General features: G+C 42.9%; 1 protein-coding gene across 1 annotated transcript; it reads left to right on the plus strand.

The window, feature by feature from the left end:
- Positions 1 to 2890: 2890 nt before the first annotated feature.
- On the plus strand, positions 2891 to 21976 carry LOC134537196 (uncharacterized). Its single transcript, XM_063377463.1, has 5 exons — positions 2891 to 4667; positions 8834 to 9230; positions 13106 to 13242; positions 19393 to 19563; positions 21561 to 21976. Exons 1-5 carry the CDS (start codon positions 3031 to 3033, stop codon positions 21727 to 21729), a joined length of 2511 nt encoding a protein of 836 aa, XP_063233533.1. The 5' UTR covers positions 2891 to 3030; the 3' UTR covers positions 21730 to 21976.
- The last annotated feature ends 41 nt before the right edge of the window (positions 21977 to 22017 follow it).

Below are 22017 nucleotides of genomic sequence, written 5' to 3' on the forward strand. Positions count from 1 at the left end.
GTTATGAAAATTACTTTCGTCATTCCTTAAACGAGAGTTGGGTAACTTTAATTAATTAATTTACAAAAATATTACATTTAGTTTAATAAATTATTGTTTTGTTTCCCACATGAATGCTCGTAGGTGGTAACTAAAGGGTTGACGTCCCTCAGCCTATGGTCCCTAATTCCCTGTTGTGAATTGTCCTGAGACTCACTCTGGTTTGCCCGCGTAGCTCTCGTCGGAGAGGGAGTGAAGTTCAGGCCAATGTGACCAGGACCGGACAATACGGGACCTGGAGGGAACTTTACGTAGGTAGAAGGAACGGTAGATGGTAACAAGGATAAGATGATGCTGTCCGTTTTCACGAGCTCCTTTATTCCGTGAAGAATCCTGCCGCAGCCTGGCCGGCACGTCGCGGAACGAGCGTCCTCCCCCGCCGCAACCCGGACTCCCGGAATTAAACTCTTGGTCGCAAAATGCGACCCGGTGTGACAGTGAATGCAGCCCCGTAGCGAATCGTACCGGTTACAAAAGTTCAGCAGTGCTACACAGCACGTACGCGACCCGTCATGTATGCGTAGATAGTTCTGTAACAACACGTAATGACAGAGAGAGTTCGGCTGTTCAGAGTAGCTTATACACGGCCCATGATGTATGCGAATATAGTTCTGTAACGATACGTAATGACAGAGAGAAGTTCAGCGGTACAATGAATGCTGACACAAAGCAGATCGACTGCAGAGGCAGTCCCATGACGCTTATACTGACTGCGAACTCGAAGCTAAGATACACGTATCCCTAGCGGAGCGGAGCGAGCGCGCGTCTGCTCGTCCCCGCGTCTAGTTCGCCACTGCCCTTCTCCGCCCGTCCACGAGCCGAGGCCCCCAGGGCCGTGGAGGAGGGGAGGGGAAATCGGCCGGCGTGGGTGAGGCCCTCCTCGCGGTGAGCCAGGCTGCGATTACATGACTAACAGAGCATTTGAAAGAATCACAGAATTATTAAAACGACATGACAAGTAATTAATTAATGAAACGAAAATACAAATGAATTAATGAATTACGGATTAATGACAAGCGAAGTATTTGTACAACATTTACACACACTATTCAAGACGCGATAGTTCTGTTACGTTATAAATATATACACTCAGGGAGGCTCGTGATCACTTAAAGAATGTACATAAAAAGTAAAACTATTATCACACTATGACGTCTACTGACGTGCTAGGGCGCACGTGGGTGCGTCCCTGCTCAAAAAACTTCACTGATGGCGCACTAGGGGAACATACCTCGCTTAGGCCCACGTCGGCGGACAGGTACAGCCTCTACATCTAAGAGGGCACGACGACTGTCGTCAGGGTTGAATTCATATTTATGTCTAGAAAAAATTCCTTTGTGAAAATAATCTTATACACATTCTTATTTAAATATTTTTGTGCCATAATGTTGCTTGAGATGGTCTCAAGTGATCGTGAACACCACGTTTTTTAATAGTACCATTTTAAAATAGTACCATATTTCTTATTTCTAAAATGGCATTTTCGTGTCTCATAGTCGGCTTGACAACAACATCGTGGAGATTGTGATGGAATTCTTGTTTATATGAATGTGTTAATGTGTGTGGATCTCTAACTAGACTTGAAACAAACACACATGTGGCGTGGTCCGCGACGCAGTGCAGAACCACTAACCAAGGCGGTCGGGATAAGCCCGGGCCCGCAAAATACACGCCGAGTCGATGTGAGCTGCTATGATATAAAAAAAAGGTTTTGATATTAAAATGACTACAGAATGGACGATCGGTGAAACAAAGTGAAAGGCTGCTCACGGACACACATCTTGACCCGGCGCGGAGTGGTTGGAGACTGCCGAACATGGCCGCCTCGCAAGGGAGGGAAAGTTTCCCCTCGTTTGTGAGCCGGCGCCAAAAACTTATATTAACTTAATTTGCTCTATTATAAGCTAAAACACGTTCCAGGTGCCCAATTAAAAGGTAGCACCTGGTAATTGGGTGTTTAAGGCTTAACAATTGTTTTAGAGTATTTAATTATTTGAATTGTGGCATCAAGTTAGCGATTGTAAATTTATTAACATATTGTCTCACTGTGAATTGTTTTAGTGGGATTTCTGATTTCTCCTATTCCGACTTGATCATTGTCACAGGCACTTTAATTAAGGCCAGTGGACGCGGTGAATGTTAATGAGGTTTGTTGTCTGCTCCGTGCATGCGGTGCTCGCACGGAGTGGCTACGACGCACTTGTTTAATGTCTGGTAATTAGTAATTTTGTCCTAATGGCTTTTCCCTTGTTTTATAGATTCGAGCCCCCGGGGTTCCGTGCCCTTAAGTTTCTTTACGTCTATTGGGGTCATGCCCGAGGCACTCGCCTGACTCATTCCCGCTAGCCTGGGGGTGCGCTCTGAAAATGGGATCTTGTACTAGCGGTGCGGAGCACGGGCTTAGAGGCCATGGTCGGTACGACGTCAGTAACTAAATTAGGTTAAGGTTACTCATACTTAAACTTGGCATCCAACATCCTTGTATAGAGGAGAAACAAGTATTAATATTTATATTTTAGTGAACGAATTAATACAGGTACTTCAAGCATTTAACATTTCACTGGCCACCCAAACTGAGGATTTGAAAGCTACCTATGTACCTAATGTTCAAAATAAGCACAAATATTTCATGTCTTATTTTTATTTCAGGCATCTGTAAAGTTTTATTAGAATGATGTACTAAGCTATGTAAAAGATCATTCTGCCCTTAACCTAAGCTCTCAATTTTAATTCAACGCCTTTTATTGGACTGTGTATATCCCACTTTGCCATAAATTAAGAAGTTTCCTAAGCTTTGTTACTAGCTCTCCATGGAGGAAAATCAACTGTTAGTATGCTGTACAGTATGGTGTTATCTATGATTTTTAAGGTTATTGATAGTGACATTGTTTCTTTGCAGTACAAATTTTTGTGATCACAAGTTTTTGACCTTTTTTTATTATTTACAGATGTTAAAAGTTTGTTTGACAGTACTCTGTTTTACTGTTGAAGATGGACTTCGACGACGATGAAGCAGAGCAGATATTCCTACTGGAAGTGATCGTGAACAGCATCAGTCTATCCGACAGGGGCAATTACAATGCCAAGTCGCCACTCACTGTTGGTGTTAAGTTCATCGGACACCCCTTGATGGACATTCGACAGGATGAGTTCTCCGACGCACTCACCACAGTCAAACATGACGTATTCACTTGCGGCAAGTCCTATCTTTTTCCAATCCTGCCTCGGAAACTACTTGCTGGTATTGAGAAGAGTCCTTTGATCCTGACTGTGTATCACACGCTCCCTGATACTCTGGGACAAACGGACATCGATCTGTCCGAGTGCATGGGAGAGATGATCCGTGGTGTGATCAAGAGCCCTGAAGAGGTGCCAGTTGCCAGGTATCTGAAAGGCGTACACTTACTGGTAGATGCCAACAACAAGAATACAGGAACGATATCTCTCTTCGTGCGTCTCTCTTGCCTCGGCCAGAGTATCCTTTCCCCAGTCCAGATACTCGAGGAACAGAAAGCATACCTCTTCAAGAACACCATGATCGACTTATCTAGGACAACTGAGCAGTTCAGTGGGGCCACAAGTGGGGACACAAAACGCCCACAGCCATTGACATTTGGCTCACGATCACGACTGGTGAAACAACTAGATGAAGATGTCATGACTGCCAGGCTTCCAATAATGTACAGCCTGAGTGAAGCACATAGTCTTTGCAATGCCGGGACAGATACCAAATCCAAAGAAACTAACACCGGATGTCACGAACAGTTCACATTAAAAAATATTTTTTATGAGCTGAACAAAATAGGGAATACCGAACAGTCGCCATTGCAGGATTCCACTTGCCAGGCCACTACCAAAGACACTTGTGAAGAGCCTGGTTATGACGAAGGTGGTATGATGTACAAACTGTCCTATTTCCAGAATTACCAAGATGTGGATGTGAAAGTCACTCGAGGGGAAGCTCCGAATGACCGACCGTTGTTCTACTGCACACCGAATGAAGAATTCCCTAATCAGCAAAAAGATTTGATGCAAGAATGCAATGGATGTTCGAGTGGTTCTCGCCAAGCACCATTTCCAGCACAGCATCCAGACGGTCCCACCCAGACGCAACACACTGCAACCACATGTTCTTGCAACCAGGGCAATGCCTGGCGGAAATCTCCGCAGATACAAAGTGAAATGTTTTCGCGCACTCCTGCAGTACACTCATGTGCTTGTGACGATAGGAATCGGCGACCATTGCCAGCACCCACTATAACTCAGCAGAAACAAGTGACAGCTTCCGAGGTGCAGACACCAAGAACTGTATGCAGATGCAACCAAGAAGGCGCAGGCGGAGCATCCAGGAAGTCGCCGCAAGTGGTGTGTTTCCCTTCGACGAGGACAAGGACTACCCAGGGTAGTGGCGAGAACTCTGTGGAGGCCACGGTCCCGGCGGCGCGGCACCGATGTACATGCATCTACAGCAAGCTCGGGGAGCAAGAGGCAGGCGCGGCTGAGGACCAGGAGATCAGTCTCAGCTACACGCCTCCTCACCCGCCGGTGAGGCATGACACGACCAGCTGCCTGTCGCCCGCGGGCAGAGGAGAGCCCCCAGTAGAAGCTCGCCCGCACCCTCCAGTCAGGTACAGCTCTACGTACTCTACATAATGCCCCCACCACACAGAGAGGGCTGTGCTCGCTGTGTTCGCGATGTTCGCTACATCAGCTGCATCTCAGGTGTCACTGGACACACCAGGCTGCAGTCGCTGTGTTTGCTATCCTGGCGACGTCGCCAGGTTGTTGGTTCTCGGCTATTTTTATTAATGTTGCTAACTAAACGCATGTACAGATAATAATTATAATAAATGGGTACATATACTTATGAATGCGCATTAGAAGTTATTCTTATTTGGTGTGACATCATACCGACCGAAGGCCATTAGCCCGGCCTCGGCCCGCAGTACTGGCTCCTGCTGGCGGAACGCACCCCTCGCAAAATCTCCACCCGGGTCAAACGAGCGGCGTAATGCAAGAACTCTCAATGCCATAAATGGTGTAGTGTAATTACCACCAGCGCGACAGTACACCCATTAATCAAACAGTGCACTGATAAAGTCAAACCGAATTAATCAATTGTGTTTAGGAATGTGCATCGTAAGACATAAGTGTAACTCCCTTAAGGAAGATGCGTTTAACGAACGCCCTTAATTTTCGTCTCGGCTCAGAGCCTCAAATTAAGCAAATCCACAAACACATGTAAAAGCAGTGGGTTTTAGCATTTTGTAACAGTCTTTAACTTGACTCAATTTTTGTTTTTTCTCAGATGTTAACTTTCAATATTCGTAATTAAAGAGCTAATCAATAGTTATTGAAGTAATTCACGCATGAATACATAATTAATTAAGAAAGGGCCATGTATGTTTAGCGATCAAGTATTAAAGTTTACATTGAATAACGGTAAAAGTTTTTTTTGTGGCTTAGCGCGCGGCGTAATTGTTCCCCCCTCCGCACGCCAACACCTTAGGCAGTTCTGATCTGCTTGCGGCCCGGGGCAGACATGCACGTGCCACGAGGAACATTCACCTTTGTCCCTCTGATTCCTCGCTGCTGGTAATTATAGTCATAACCAAAGCATTTTCAACGCAACAGCCCACGCGACCCCAGGTCGGTTTTATTTCTTCAGTGCAGGGATTAACCCAGCCGTCGCCACTTTTACTGCCTTAAGGCAGAGGGCCACAAGGCCGCCTTAAGCACAGCCACTTGCGGACCTGGCCGACCCCATTCAAACTATTCTTTCGTTAATGAAACCGAGCAAACGCCTGCCGGCCTCACCGAGTTCCCTCGGGACGAATTTCACGATTTGATTCGCTACGCGAATCATAACTGCCTACCGTTAACATTCACGTACGGGCTTGGCCGTCTCCAAGCACCCCAATATTACTTCCCCATGCAGGACTGCCATAGGGAGAGTTAGACAATTTTTATCAAGAGTGTTGTGTAGTGTTATGTTTTTGCGTGTACCAATTTCTGCCCAAGCGCCAATCAGCTAGTGCGCATGTAGAAACGTGTAACGTCCGTTCAGCAATAAATACGTGTAACCACGTTTCACGAGAGTCTAACGAGTGTTTTTCTTTGGTTGTAGTTAGGTATCAGCTCCCTATGCTGCCTAGGGAGTGCACCCAACTTAATTTGCATATCGTTTCACGTAATTCAAATCAAGCGACCGAGTCTAGAGGACGCGCTGGGGCCGATTGACCCACTCATGGTTAGCCGACAGAGCTAGTCTGGCGCCCTCTCGGAACACACCACCAATTCTCACGACCAGCACCTTAGACTCGCCGTGGGAATCGCACCCGAAACCCCGGCTGATGGCAGGTGTAATAAAAACCTAACTTTAATTTTGTGTGCAAATAATCTATATAAATAAAAAATGAAAGGAATCGAGTGATACCATAAATATGGTTGATTAATTAATAATTTAAATTTTAAAAAATAAATAAATACTCAGTTTTCAATATAATATAAAATGTTTCTTAAATTAGTTATTTAAAATAATAAAATAATCGACATAAATTTTAATTAATCGTGAAGAAATATATATGCTCAAGGTTTGTTGTGATATAGGTATGACTTATAATCATTCATTTTATAATAATGTAATAAATTATACCTACTTGAACACTCCTGTGAAAATGGCCTGGAGACTACTAAACCTTCCACAGACACTCCCTGCCAGTAACAATGGAAGCTTACAAGCCTTCTGACATCGTTATACATACCGAAACATAACCACACTTATATGAATATGTTTGAAAATACACTTGAAAAGTGTATTATCACAATTTATATCACTAATATTAACAATGAATAAATCTTTTTAATGATTTGAACTAGTATTCAATATCAATAACTAAAGTATATGATTTAAAAGGACATACATAATTTTTATTTTTATGTCACCTTTTTTCATCCTGTAAATTTTTGTTGTATGTTGAGCGAGCATCGTGAAATTTCACTCTCGTCGTTTCTTCATAATGTGCCTAAAGAAGTATAACTTAAATTCAAAAAGTCTGATTTCGGGCGAAATTGGGCTGTACCTCTGCATTTTAATTTAATGGCGTTTTGTTTCATGTCGACGGAGAATTTCATTGAAGAAGTACAAAAATATCCATGTTTATGGAATAAATCAGTGGACGAATATAGAAGGCAGGATATACGGGTCAATGCCTGGGAATTGATTTCAAGGTAATGATATCAAACTGAGTTCTGGAACCCTCTCGGTGTTTCTTCATGGTACGCCTTGGATAACAAAGTCAACTAGAAACCTACTAAGGAAAGGAAACAGCTCAGAGGCGGAGTACCGAAGGGTACTTAAAATTTAGAACACACACAAAACTGATTGAGTGTGGGAATGGATCGTGAAATGCCGAAGTAAAATAACAAATATAATTTGGTTTCTGAGCAACACATTTAATTGGAATAGTTACGGGAATCACAGAACTCATGAACAAACGGTCCCCTGGAGGTATAGAAATTTAAAAAAAAAAAAAATAAATAAATATGAAGCTCATCATCTTTGTCAAAAAATGCAAAAAAAAAAAAAACTTTAAGGTGTCGAGGAAAATGGCTAATTTGGGGCATAGTTCTAATTATTTTGAAATAATCCATGATTTAGGCTTCATCCTCACATGCAAATGTGTATTCAAATGATGAAATGTTTAAAATATTTTGCTTTGGTTAACTTCGTATATCCATTCCTTTTTCTTTTGCATTCTGTGAGAGCAATAGAATAGTATCATAATCGTCGAAATCCTCACTTGAATCCCACGGCACGCGTCTCTCCGACATCGAAAAACCAGAGACTGATTTGTCTGGCCACCTGGCGCTGCGAACATAGCTTAGCTATCTGTGTGGCCCCTACTTTAGGGTTTCTCGCTTGCCATGCACTCACATAAACTCGTCATCTGCACACGCTTATACTGCAGCTGAGGTCACCTCATTATCTGTCAGTCACATACTACCTATTTATAGACATATAATTGGTTTACAAAATTGTTTATTTTGAATAGATAAGCAGTGATAATTAATAATTTATATGTTGTCAGTGGTGAAGGGGTGGTGGTGGTGATGGGGAGGGGGAGAAATATCGTAGCCATTTTGTATTCAAATATTTAATAAATAACTATGTTTAAAAAAAATAGTTTGAACTGCTGTTAACCCCTTAACACAGTGATAAGGTTACTTAACTGCAGTTAACCTTAACACAATGATAAGTAATCTTCATTGAGAAGTAAATTCATATACAGGAGAAAATAATCAATACAGCTCATCACATTCAACCTCAGCATGGGTGGAAATCCCTTGGGGTGGGGGGTCCAGGGGAACCTGTCTGCCCCCTCCCCGAAGGGTAGAATTAAAAAGCCCCCCCACTAAGGGGGCCTGCTTGCACTTTCAAAGTCGTGACTGTGAAACGGGGCTGATAACATGAACATCAAAAGTATGTTTTATGGAAAAACGTTCTGTGTTCTGTGTATTTTAAAGTTTTCTACTTATTGAATGCATGTATGGCAAAATATGGGCATTATACAACATAAAAGACCCAATCCTGATATGTCTTGTGTCAGTAAAAACCCATGCGCAACTCTCGGGCCGTGCGAACTGCCCTTGCGAATCCAGATTTGCACCCCTGAACCCCAGTCCATCCATTATCCAAGCACTAGTGAGTGCCTCCTTAGAAATATAATTACATAACAAATAAAAAGGAAAACATTCTGCAACAGAAGGAACTCTGCATATATGTATTATGTAGGTACGACACGACAGGTGTATTGTCGGCGGCTCACAACCACCCTCCGGTCCGCTACGACACCACGGGCGTGCTTTCGCCGGCCGCGGGGTTGTACGGGGATCAGACCGTGGAGGACCAGGAGGAGGAGGAGGAGGAGGAGGAGGAGAAGCCCCCAGCAGTGAGCACCACCTGCACGTGCTGCTGCTGCTGCTGCTGTCGCTGCACCTCGTGCGTTTGCCGCGTGAAGGTGACCACGCTGGTGGAGCCCCCGCGCATAGCCCTGAGCAAGTCGCGCCGCTACTTCCCCGCCTTCAAGCCTGACCCCAGCAAGCCGCCACGGCCCCACAGCTGCCCCTTTTCGGCGCCGACACCAGTGCCGCCGCACATGGGGTGGCTATGGACCCACTCCGACCTGCCGGTGAGTCCCATCCCACTCAGCCGAGCGCTCCCCGAAACTCCCGATCGTGTCCGACATTGCAAGCCGTGTTCCCACACTGCCGACCGTGATCCGACACTTCAGGACGTGTTCTTACACTGTTGACCGTGTTTCGATACTTCAGAACGTGTTCTCACACTTACGGCTGTTTCGACACTTCAGAACATGTTTTCATACTGCCGACCATGTTCATTAATGTACCACCATGTCTCGACTCTGTAGATCATGTTCCGACAGTATATTCCGATACAGCTTTTCATGTTCGTCATGTTTCGACATTACTTAAAATGTAGTTAGACTGAATGGAATTCTCAACTGCTGATCAAATTACGACCCTACAAAATGTGTTTTAACACCACCGACTTTTGGAGTAAAAAACAACAACCTGAAAATTCTAAACATTATTTGAAAAAATTTGTTTGTGTTATTTTTTGTAGATTCTTGTCTTTGATTGGGCATAAACTATTAAAGTCTAATAAAAAAAAGTCGAAGGAATAAAACAAACCTGTTTTTACAAATTATTATTGGCTAATTATATTTTCAGCCCTATTCATTTCACTGAATTAAGCATCCAGCCAAATTGTTTGCCTATGAAGGTCCTAGCCCTCTCCAGGAAGAGTTTCTCGAATACAGTCGTAACTATAACTTATATTTAAAGCTCTCTAAATCACTACCTCAATAAACATTTTAAAGATGGTAAACAATTTGACGGTAGCTCATTCGTTGTTGGTTGGCGATAAGCCATTTAGAAGTGGACCAAATGGGATCCACCATCAGGCAAAATCTTCGACTGATTCGCTGTGATTAGAAATAACTGCGGGGACAGAACAGTGCCCGATTGCGACACTGGATGTGCACGAAGAATTAGGTGAGTTGCACTGACCTTCGTCTCGCAACTCTTCAATCTCGGCTACATTTCATAACAGACAGTGCGTAACATGACTTGCGTTGACGTCGTCCCGACCATGGCCTCTAAGCCCGTGCTCCGCACCGCTAGTACCAGATCCCGTTTTCGGAGCGCACCCCTAGCCCAGTGGGAATGAGTCAGGCGAGCGCCTCGGGCGTGACCCCACTAGACTCAAATAAACTTCAGGGCACGAAACCCCAAGGGGCTCGACACCATTAAACAATTAAGGAACAAGACATTAGGACACAATTATTAATTCACAAGCATTAAACAAGTGCGTCGTAGCTACTCCGTGCAAGCACCGCACGCACAGAGTAGACAACGAACCTCATTACCAGTCACCGCGGCCACTAGCCTTAATTAAAGTGCCTGTGACAATGATCGTGTCAGATTAGGAGGAATCCAACTAGAACAGTTCACAGTGAGACAATATGTTAATAAATTTACAGTCGCCAGCTTGATGCCACAATTCAAATAATTAAATACTATAAAACAGTTGTTAAGCCTTAAGCACCCAATTTCCCATTGATTTCCTTTAATTGAGCACCTGGAACATGTTTTAGCTTATAATAGAGCAAATTAAGTTGATATAAGTTTTTGGCGCCGACTCACAAAGGAGGTGAAAGTTTCCCTTCCTTGCGAGGAGGCCATGTTCGGCAGTCTCCAACCACTCCGCGCCTGGTCAAGATGTATGTCCGTGAGCAGCCTTCAATTTTGTTTCACCGATCGTTCACTCTGCACTTGATTTTAAAACAAAACCTTTTAATTTATTGCTGCTCACGTAGACTCGGCGTGTATTTCGCAGATCGCGCAATTTACGGCACTTGCCGACTCCAGCCAACTCGTTTTCGTTAAGATCGCCACGCATACACTTGCCGGCTACAACCTCACGTAAGTGTAGAATAGAATTTAGGCTCACGCTCATTGAGCCCTCCTAAGACAGTTAACTTTCGGTGCTGGCCGTCTCCAGGGTCTAATTGTACAGTTGCTCAGACGCAGCAAAGCGCATTATCATAGCTTTTGTAGCGGTTCTGCCACTGCGTAGTGTATGTGTAGGGAGTACAGCGTACCCATGCATACCACTGGAGAAATCCGTGGATTAAAAGCCAATTTAATATAAACTGTGTCGTCTACGATTATTCCGCACCATTCTGTCCTCCACACGACCGAGCGGCCTCAGAGCCAATTAGGGAGTTTCAGGGTAGATTTCCAGCCACATACCTGGCGGGGCACGCGGGGGCAGAGTACTCGTGATCTATCACCAACGGCCTAGTTTCCCACTAGCCTGATGACCCCCCCCCCCCCCCTTCGCACTCGGACAACAGCAGCACCGCGACGCCCGTAGCGCCCGCCAGGTACTTCCCGGGCCTTCTACAGAGGCCGGGTGAGCATATTCAGAATTAATGACTGTTTCCCTTAACTAATCCAGCGCTGGTGCTTACTTTTTATTAGTAGAGAACTTATAAGGATTTGAAATGTTTATTCTTTATTTGATGTTGATGTTTAGGGCATTGTTTTGTCTTTTAATGTGTGCGATGTTTTAAGGTTTTGGTTTGCCTTAATAACCCTTTCACGTCAGTTCAGTATCACATGCTGTATGAGGGTAATTTAAATGATAATATAATGTGTTGTAGTAACTTATTTCCACAGAGTGACCTTCGACCGAGTGCAGGTCTTCGAAAGCATACTTTTTTTTAATCTAATATGAGAAATAATACCATGCAAGGTGGACATTATAAACAATTTCCCCACGAAACACATATTTATTTTAAGGCCGCCATCTTGTTTTCGTCTACTGTATGCCACCATCTTTGTTTCTGCTGTTTGTTCCTAAAGCACACTATTATCGCTCTGCCTTACACACGTAAGTCAATTTACCATTACCTACCAGTGTTGTTATGACCCTTATTGACATATTGTATTAAATTATGTATGCAAACTATATCAGAAGCGAGGTAATTCTAACCATGACATGTCAGACTGGCAAAGTGACACCTTTGTCTATACGGCCATCGAGACATTGTCTTATATCAGACTAAGAATTAAATAAGGCCCATGTAAAAGTAACACACATTCAGATGTGTTATTTTTTATATGTAGGATAAAAAGCAGCTCCTGTTGGAAGCTGTACTCTTTTAATTTAATTGCCTGTTACTAGGGGCGCTAGTGTCGTGTATTGTATAGATTGTCTGTCCCCATATTGAAAAATTTATGAGTGTAGTAGTATCAGTCACCAGATCGTCAGTTATTGCAACGTCCGGCATCTTGGTGGACTGCAAATCTGTAACCTTCAACCAAAAATTATGGAAGAAATTCCAAAAAATAATTTTCAAAAATTTCGTAGTACCTAATATATTAATTGATTTGATCGATCCCAAAACTTGGTTCGATACATACTCGATGCAAAAAGTAATTTTAGAATAAAAAATGTGTGTATGGAGTTCACACGCAACAGAAGTGAAATATTTTGCTTAAATTATTTGTTCTCTTTACCTAATGTGTAGATCAGATTATTATATTACTAATTCTCTCTGCCTGAAGTCGGATTTTAAAAAAATGTAATTATGGGAGCGCTAAATTAACTATGTTTTGTGCAAGTATGCAAGTAAAAGTGTGCAAGTATGCAAGTGTGCAAGTTTGCGAGTGTGAAAGTAAGCAAGTGTGCAAATATGAAAGTGTTCAAGTATGCGACTGTGAAAGTATGCAAGTATCCGAGTGTGCAAGAATGCAAGAGTGCAAGCATACAAGTTTGCAAGTATGCTGCATCATTTTTACCTTTCCCCTGCCGTCTCCTCTATTTGTTACCCCACAACATACCTAACTATTCCCCTCCTGGGATCGTAATTTCCGTAGCGCTCGAAGAAAATTGTAGGCTGCTCAGTAAAGAAGAAGTTTAAAGCAGTTAACTGAAGCTTGTTCGACTGAGGCAGTGGCGGCGACCGTGTTGCAGCTGCAAGCCGGTTGGCGGCCCGGCTACATCTCGCTGGCGGCGCAGCGCAGGATGCGGGAGGCGGCGCTGGGCCGCACGACAGATCCCCGAGCGCCAGGGGGCCGCCGGCAGCGCCGGGCCAAGAAGGCCAGGTCGAGGTGCGTGTCGTCACGCGTCTCTCAGGACTGCCGTCAGCCACGTCCTTGGATCTGCTTACTCATGCTCAGGCTAGGACGGGGTAGACACAGCAACACTTGTCGCGAGGTCAGCCAAATTGAAACAACAATTGACTTCAAAAATACGGCAGTTCACGAAACTCGGCAATTTATCACGAATTTAACATAACAATTATTCATTTACTATTTGTCTGGTAATAAACAGTAAATCTGAGAATATATTAGAATGTTCTACAAGTTTCTTCCTTGCAGTCCAAACAATCGATACACAGGCGAGTCTTCCGGTTGTGTTCTTCTTCTTACTAAGATCTCGGTTGGCACCCCTGAGTTTGAAGCTGTTTTCGGAAGGAACACTCTGAATTTCGGTTGGAGTTTGCCTGCGCCCAGTTGCAGCCTGTCTATGACTTGTGATATCGCAAGATGTCACGTCCACAAAGTGTCAACGGGTAAGGTTGTGTTTTCCAATGTAGAATTTAAACATGAAACGTCCCATGACCAAACACACGGTCGCAGTATCGTTAATCACAAACGGAATTACTATTCAATAAGCTATCTCGTGCCCTCCACGGGCCGATGCAATTCGCTGGGGTCGGCGGTTATGCTTCATGCCTCGGGACTGAATCAAATACCAGATGGTGCCATGGCCCTTTGTTGGCCGGACGCGTCAGTGCGCCTTCGAGGCAGTATCGAGACTCTCGTCTCTACTCCGAATGTCCCCCCCCCCCCCCCTTTCAAGGGTGCCACGAATCATTGCTTAATGAAGCGACCCCAGGCAGCCACTGTTTTAATTTTAACGTACGACTAGCCTGGAAATACAGCTTCCCCACGGGCCAGAAAGAAGTAAAGAGATGGGTCAGTCACCCTGGCTGTCAGCCCCGGCATGACTGGCCCGACAAGCCTCGTGCAGCTAAGCATGGCTTCCCTTCACCAGGGAGCTTAATCCCATCGCTGCTTCTTCTGAAGAGTTCGGCCAAGCAGAAGCACTTGGTCTTCATTACATACTTTATTTTAATGTAATCTTAAATTAAAACAGATGATAATTTCATTTCAATCTTATACATTTAAAAGAACAAATAAAAAAATGAGATATGTCTATTACAAAATGTTATTGTGATTTTTTTTTTCAGAATACAATTTTCTTTCCCATAATCCTGCCAGAACTAAAAAAAAAAGTGGAATTACAAAATATATATTGCATCGTAGTTATGAAAATAACATATTCATGTGTCGATTATTGAAAAAAAATAACATTTTAAGAATTTTTTTCTTCCAAAATTTGGAGTATACAGTTAACTGGGACTTATTTACATACCAAATATTTCTAATAACCATTCTCTCTCTCTCTCTCTCTCTCTCTCTCTCTCTCTCTCTCTCTCTCTCTCTCTCTCTCTGTCTCTCTCTCTCTCTCTCTTTCTCCCAACCCCACTTTCCCAAATAATGTGTTTGAAGCAGATGGGCCCCAATAGCAAAAATGTATTACTATTTGTGGTACTACTATTACCAGCAAAATAATTTGTGCTTGCAACATTTCCTGTGTTTCTCCATTTTCGATTGTTGTATCGGTTTTCTACTGATTTTGTATTTTTTATGATCTGACATTAATATCTTCTTAGTGAATGCTGTCGTGTTGAGTGTTATCTTTACTCGTGTTCGGAAGTTCCGAGTGACAGGTATTGTGAGGTTCGCTTCTCGCGGGACTCTGTTGGATGGATAAAAATTAAATAAAGGTAAAGTTTTGCGTTGGTTAAACCATGGCAACTCGTATACGCATGGTTAATATCAGATTCCTTGCAACGGATAAATAAAAACATATATTAAAAATTCAGTATGAAATGTAGACAGATACGTATCACAAATATTACTCCTCTTCTCGACATTATACCCATAATGTCTACTGTTGACGAAATGCATAGCGGTCTGTCCCTGGCCCTTTACTTCTACAAGCCTTGTCACAATGTCCAATATTTGTCTCCAACATATTTGAAAATATAGTTCTGTAAAAATAAGCTCTGTCAAAACCAACTATTGAAAGAAAAACTTTTCTTTTTTAACTCTTTTAAAGTGAAGTTCTGACATTTTAACAGATGTTGCAGGTATATTGCTCCAGTTAACCATGTCGCAATTCTCATTTAGCTAATTTTGTAAGTGGAATGTTTTTATCAAATTTTAAAAGTGGAAATGTTTTGCAAGTGGGCAAAGAAAGTTTAAATGTATATGGTGAACTTTATTGTTTACGTTTATCGTCGAAGAGAATTTTTGAAGATTTTTAACAGATATTACTTTATAGACTGTAACACAGATGGCAGTAGATCGCTGCCCTGCATCGGTGTTAGTGATCTTATATAGAACTACAGAGAAAATGATTGCATAGGCTTGCAGCATTAGCTGTATTTACGTCTGAACCGACTTTGTGTGAATAAATATATATCATTATTGTTAGTGACATTTGGCCTAGTGGCTAGCATGTCTGGCTGGTGGTTCAAGAGGCCCGGGTTCCATTTCCGGCTGGGGAGGGGATTTTAAAAATAGAATAATAAAAACCTTCGTCCTGGGTTCGGGGTTGGTTTTTTAATTTCCTGCACTTTCATCCCGCGGAAGAAAATCGTAAACCATCGCAGAATCATCCTGCCGGGCAAGCATAGGGACGTCAAGGCTGTCACACCGTGGCAATGCCTGTACTCGCGACACACAGTAATGATTAAAACGACTCATTATAAAGAGCGAGGTTAAAGCCTAATATACATGCAAACAGAGTTCGCACACAAAATTTTGCGGTTTATAAACAATTCAGTTTGAACACAAAATCAACAAGTATTTGTTGTGCGTAGACTTGTGTGTTTGTACCTACAATTTATTTCCCGCAATACGAAAAGATTTGTTGAATGCATACGTATCAAAATATGTTGTCCAGTTTAAGTGGTTAGCCTAGGCAATATTATACAAACTTAAATAGAAATAGCTTCTAACTTATTTTGTTACAGTTTACACTTTCACTGCTTTATATTTTTAACGATGCATTCCTAAACAAAATACAAACAAATGTGATACCTGTGCGTAGGTGTATATTTTCTGTTTAAATAATGTTTCCTATAACTTTTCTTGTCATTTGGATGGTTTTTATCTAATCTATGACATACAGGATGTCCATAAATTGTCTTGACAACTTCACAATTTAATTACTTGGGAACTAGACCAGATATTTCTGAACGGTTTGCAGCATACGACATGTACACGAATAAAGTTTTTTACCCATGTCAATATGTGCACCCCTAGGGACTCGAAAAATGTCCAGTCGGTATTCTAATTCATGCCATATACACTCCAGGATATCCACGGTAACATGTTGAAATGCATTGCGGATGCGTGTCTTTAAGTCCTGTACGTCCTGTACGTTCGGTACACCATGTCCTTTACGAAACCCCATAAGAAAAAGTCTAGTGGTGTTATGTCAGGTGATCGTGGAGGCCACCGAATCGGACCATCGCGTCCAATCCATACCTATATCCGGAAACCTCTCGTTCAGAAACTGACGAACAATCAGGGACCAGTGAGGTGGTGCACCATCCTGTTGGAAGATAACGTCAGGTTGCAGGTGTTCCAACTGTAGCACTGCAAACTCTTGTAACATGTCCAAGTACACACCGCTGTTGATGGTCGACTCAATAAAAATGAACGGACCAATGATGCAATTGTACATAATCCCGCACAATACATTCACTTTGAGACTGTCTCGTTCCATTTCACGTGTCACATGAGGGCGCTCAGATCCCCAGATACGAACGTTATGTCGATTCAGTTTGCCTGATAGGTGGAATGTTGCCTCATCGAAGAAACAAATCGTCTTTAGAAAGTCATTGTTGGCATCAATCTTAGCTAGCATTTCTACTGCAAACTGTTCCCGCTGGGGGTTGTCTGTCGGCTTTAGTGCGTGCAGCAACTCAACCTTGTAGGCATACAGTCGTAACCTTGAATGCAACACTTTGTGCACTGTTGATCGTGGCATTTGCAACTATGTGGCCATCGTACGCACTGATTTGACGGACTCCTTGCAAATGCTTGCCGTACCGTGTCCACGGTAGCTTCTGAAACAGATGACCGACCTGCTCCCCGTTTATGTAGCACAGTACCGGTTTCCATAAATGACTTATGCCAATCCCTAATGCTTTGTCGAGACGGTTGCTTCTTTCCTTACCGGGTCCGAAAGTTCCTTTGGACTTGGGTATCGGGCTTCGTCTCGATGAACCAGGCTACACTCTGGGCATTCTCCTGTGGCGTCCACGTGTCTTAGCCAATCAGTATCCCTGAAACAAAAGAAAAAAACTTTATAAGTGTACATGTCATATGCTGCAAACCGTTCGTTTTTATCTAGTCTAGTGCCCAAGTTATTAATTGTTAAAGTTGTCAAGATAATTTATGGACATCCTGTACTTAACCCTTCTTTTTAACTAAAATAAAATTTAATTAAAAAGATATTTATGTGAAAATCTCGTCAAGCAAGTGTGTGTGTGTGTGTGTATATATATATATATATATATATATATATATATATATATATATATATATATATATACAGAGAGAGAGAGAGAGAGCGAATAAAATGTTAAGATTTAGCATTGTTCATTTATCCGCTGATGCATTTCCGTGATAGCCATCTCAAACATTGGTAGGTGGCCACATATTCAAAAAGGAAAAACATCCTAGTTAATAATAGAGTTCCCTCTAGAAAAGAGACAAAAATTGGTTAAATAATATAGCCTAAATATTTGTTTTCAGACGGAATATGTACTACTGCAGTCACAGAAACAAACATGGCCCTTACGTATTTCGTAACCAAATCTTAAATAAGTACTGTAGGTATTTGTAATTAAATAGACACATTTTAAAATATTAAACCTTTTCAAAATATTTTCTTTTTCATTCAAAAATTAGATTTCGTGACTTTTTGCATGATTAACTGGGATCAATACTGTTCCTACGTGTAGCCTTGTGGGTCTTATTGAGTTACAAAGAAATTCCAGTGAGGGGGAACGAATTTTTGAATACGTGAAGGGATATGCAATAAGTGCTAAGATAAACAAATGTTTTAAATTTTTAAACTTGAATAGAAATATATACGTATAATATTTTTGCTACCATAAACCTAAATTTTCATCTTTATAGATTACATTTAAGTCATAAGTTCTTGTAAATAAAGATCTTTTCAACGCATATTATCATGTGTTTTGATTATATGCGTACACTACAAATTTAATTACCCTCTGTGTGTAAATTTTCACTTCTGCGGCATGTGGCAGCCACTTATGGTTTTTGAAGTGAAAATGTCTAATCAATGGACGAACGCCGGCTGCACGCACAAAAAAGTGTTCCGTAACGCACATTGTCCCGTTACGCTGTGTCCCGTTACGCTCATTGTACGCTTGCGCCGCATCTATCTCTCTTCCACTCGATTGGAACAACCATCGATTTGACTTTTTCGAGGCACATTAAACTTGAAACACTCCCATTAGTTTCCTACTTTTCCTATCATCGTCCTATCCTTAACAGAATAACACAGATTGGAAGAAGTTAAATAGAAAACATGTATAAAAATTATAGTTAAATTAAGCTTCGTTAAAGTAATAAACATATCTGAATTAATGAGTACAAATAAAAGTAAATTTATCAATTAAATTGTAGATTTCATTTCACTCCTTCTTTGTATCCATACAAAATAGTGATAATTCAATAAAAAATGATTCAATTTTATTCATAAAAGTATGCAATCATTTCATCAATGTTTTGTTATGACGTCACTTTAAACTATCGTCCGTAAACCGACTTTACAGACAACCAATTTTTTTCTTTGTACTCTTTGCATTTTTTTTATTAAATTACTACTCTATAATTGAGATAAAACCACATTCTTGATAATAAAGATCGCAGTATTTCGCGGCCATTGTCTGGAGTTGCTTGGCTTCTGGGGTGTAGTCGCGTCGAAGGCAAAGACATCGTCGACGTTGCCGTCGCCATTACATTGCTCCCTGATGATGGCGAAGCGGTGATCATATGTTGCCACTGGACGCGGCTACTACCCTGGAGCTGGTGTGAAGTGTCGGACCAGCTGTAGAGCCGGTGGGGTCGTGACGCCGACAGGACCCGGAAGCCGGTCACGGACGCCACCGTGCACGTGGTGCAGCGCGACGGGCGCTTCTACGTGACGCTGGTCGACCAGGACCAGACGGGCGAGCCCATGCGATTCCGAGCGCCGGGCTGCGGCGACGCCGGCGACGCTGCCAGCGAGCACAGCTGGCCACGTAGCGACAGGTAGGAGCCACTCGGCCACACCGCCACACCACCACTCAGCCACACCGCCATACAGCCACTCAGCCACACCGCCACTCGGCCACACCGCCACTCAGCCACACCGCCACACCGCCACTCAGCCACACCGCCACTCGGCCACACCGCCACACCACCACTCAGCCACACCGCCATACAGCCACTCAGCCACACCGCCCCGCTTCTGCTCGCTTGTTGCATGCTCATCTACTTGTTCGATACCCGCACATCTACTTGATTGTTGCTAACCTAATTCTTGCCTGTTGCCCGTGCGTATACTTGCTAAATACTGGAGCTTGCTTGTGATTGGCCACGATCAAGCCGTTATTTAAAATAAGAGCGAGATATCCTAATTTTAAATGGCTACTTTGAATAACTTGCAAAGGGAAAAATAACTTTTAACTAGTTTTCGTAAAACATACAAAGTTTTAAGAGGTTTTAATAGAATTATATTTCTCAGGCTGACCAGTTCTTATTAAAAAGAATTTCACCTAGTTATTAATTTTTTAACCATACAAATTTGTTTGAATATATAAGTGCAATTGTAATAATAACCTAGCTTCTTCAGGAAATTTATATGTATATAAAGTATCAGCTGTAACAAACAGTCTCACTGTTTTATCAAGCTAACTTTATATTTGTTACCCTTTAAATGAAGGTTAATCTAGTAAACTTATTGAAACATTACCTAATCTGAATTTTTCTTCTGCGAATTTATTAAGCGCCAGTTTAATGCCCCTTGCGGGATTTGTTATGTACTCCTCGTGTGGGATTGGCCCTTCTTTGGCGTGGAGGGAAGTAGATACACCACTTCAGTGCGGTTCGGAGGTGTTTACGGATAGGTTATGTTAAGAGGCTGCGAGAACCCATATCCCAACATCGACCCCAAAAACAGCTTTCTTAACTCATTCAGCAACCAATGGGAACTCGCCAGCCAAGCCACTCCAGCGAGTACTGAAGGCGCTTATGCGAACCTCTCATATCTATGGGACTCCCAGAACACCAGGAGAGCCCATAATTCGGCCGAGGGCCTATCCGACCTCTCCAAGCTGCCCAGGCTAGTGCAAAAGCTAGCAAAAGAACCTGCGCAGATACCAGCATCGGTGCTCGAGTAGACTAATTTGTCGCACTGTAGTTCTGGAGCAGAGATGCTGCTCACCATTCTACCCGCATCAGATTGGGGACTCCTGAGGGCTTGCTCGTAAGCACAGAGTGACCAACTGCCAGCCACTGATATTACACCTTTTGGATCGCCACAGTGATACAAGGCCTTTGGGACTCACGACCTGAGTGCCTGGCAGAGCTGACCCCCCAGGTAAAGCCCGAAACCATCTGACGTTGCCTGCAGAGAGGGCTTTTCCAACTCACCAGCTAGATACCTGTTTCCAACATCTGAGGATGTCGAGGGACAATATCTCCCCGGCAGAGCTGGCTTTGGTAAACACCTTTAGTACCACGGGGAGATAGCGAGTTGCCTTGGTGCAGAGAGGCTACATATTCGCATCCATACACCCTTTCCGTGATCCTGTTGGATTCTGTCTCGGATACCTAAGAGTGATGCTCACTGATATCGCCTCTAAGCACAAGCATCTGAACTGGGGCTCAGTCTTTTAGTCGTGCATAGGACAACTATGAAATTTGAGCGGTGACCGTAACATTATATGGCGGAGAAATGAACATATAGGTGTAACGCAAGTCCCTGGAGTGGTTTCATGAATCTGTACTAGTTGTTTTATGCTTGACAATTCCTCTGAAAACACGCATTTTAGCCATTTAAACTCTTCTAAAAAATTTGGTTTTAAAACTAAATCCGGAAACAAAACTACTTAATTCATAAATGCTTTTCGTAAACAGATATCCACTCGGATATTTTTAGTAGGTGTCAAATCGGTTGTTTTCCCTGTAGCTCTGTGCACCGTGTGTGTGCCCGGGCAGTGAAGTGTTGTAGCTCCCGTCTGACACCTCGCTCTTGGAATGTGCAGGTCGTCGGACATCAAACTGGAGGTCATGAGCCCCGCGGACCTGGCGCCACCACCGGAGCCCGCCGCCCCCTCGCGCAACGCGGGCGTGCAGTTGGAAGAGGGCGACCTGCCGCCGCCTCCAGAGGTGGACGTCAAGCCCCTGCGCCCACGCAAGAAGGGCAAGAAGTGAAGAAGCCCTCCGCGACAACTTATCCTGCCTTCACCTCACTTCCGTCTGCGGGTGTTGTAACACTACTAAACTTGTGGCTTCGTGGGACAACCATTGAATACTTGCATAGTGTGGATGATTTCTGTAATATATTTGCTAGAAAAAAATCCCAAGTCCATTGTCCATTACCAAAAAATTAAAACTAATAGAGTTTGTGAAATGTTTGCATATGTTATATAAATAGAAAATAAAGGAAGTTTGTACTTGATTTTCTGCAGGAAAATTAATATCAGTTGAATACTCAACAAT

Source organism: Bacillus rossius, chromosome 12, assembly GCF_032445375.1.
Source record: "Bacillus rossius redtenbacheri isolate Brsri chromosome 12, Brsri_v3, whole genome shotgun sequence".
NCBI lineage: Eukaryota > Metazoa > Arthropoda > Insecta > Phasmatodea > Bacillidae > Bacillus > Bacillus rossius.

Coding starts and splice junctions, on each gene's coding strand:
- LOC134537196 (XM_063377463.1), top strand. CDS start 3,031: ATGGACTTCGACGACGATGAAGCAGAGCAGATATTCCTACTGGAAGTG. Junction 9,231..13,105: donor GGACCCACTCCGACCTGCCG/GTGAGTCCCATC, acceptor ACCGTGTTGCAG/CTGCAAGCCGGTTGGCGGCC. Junction 13,243..19,392: donor GCCAAGAAGGCCAGGTCGAG/GTGCGTGTCGTC, acceptor TGACGCCGACAG/GACCCGGAAGCCGGTCACGG.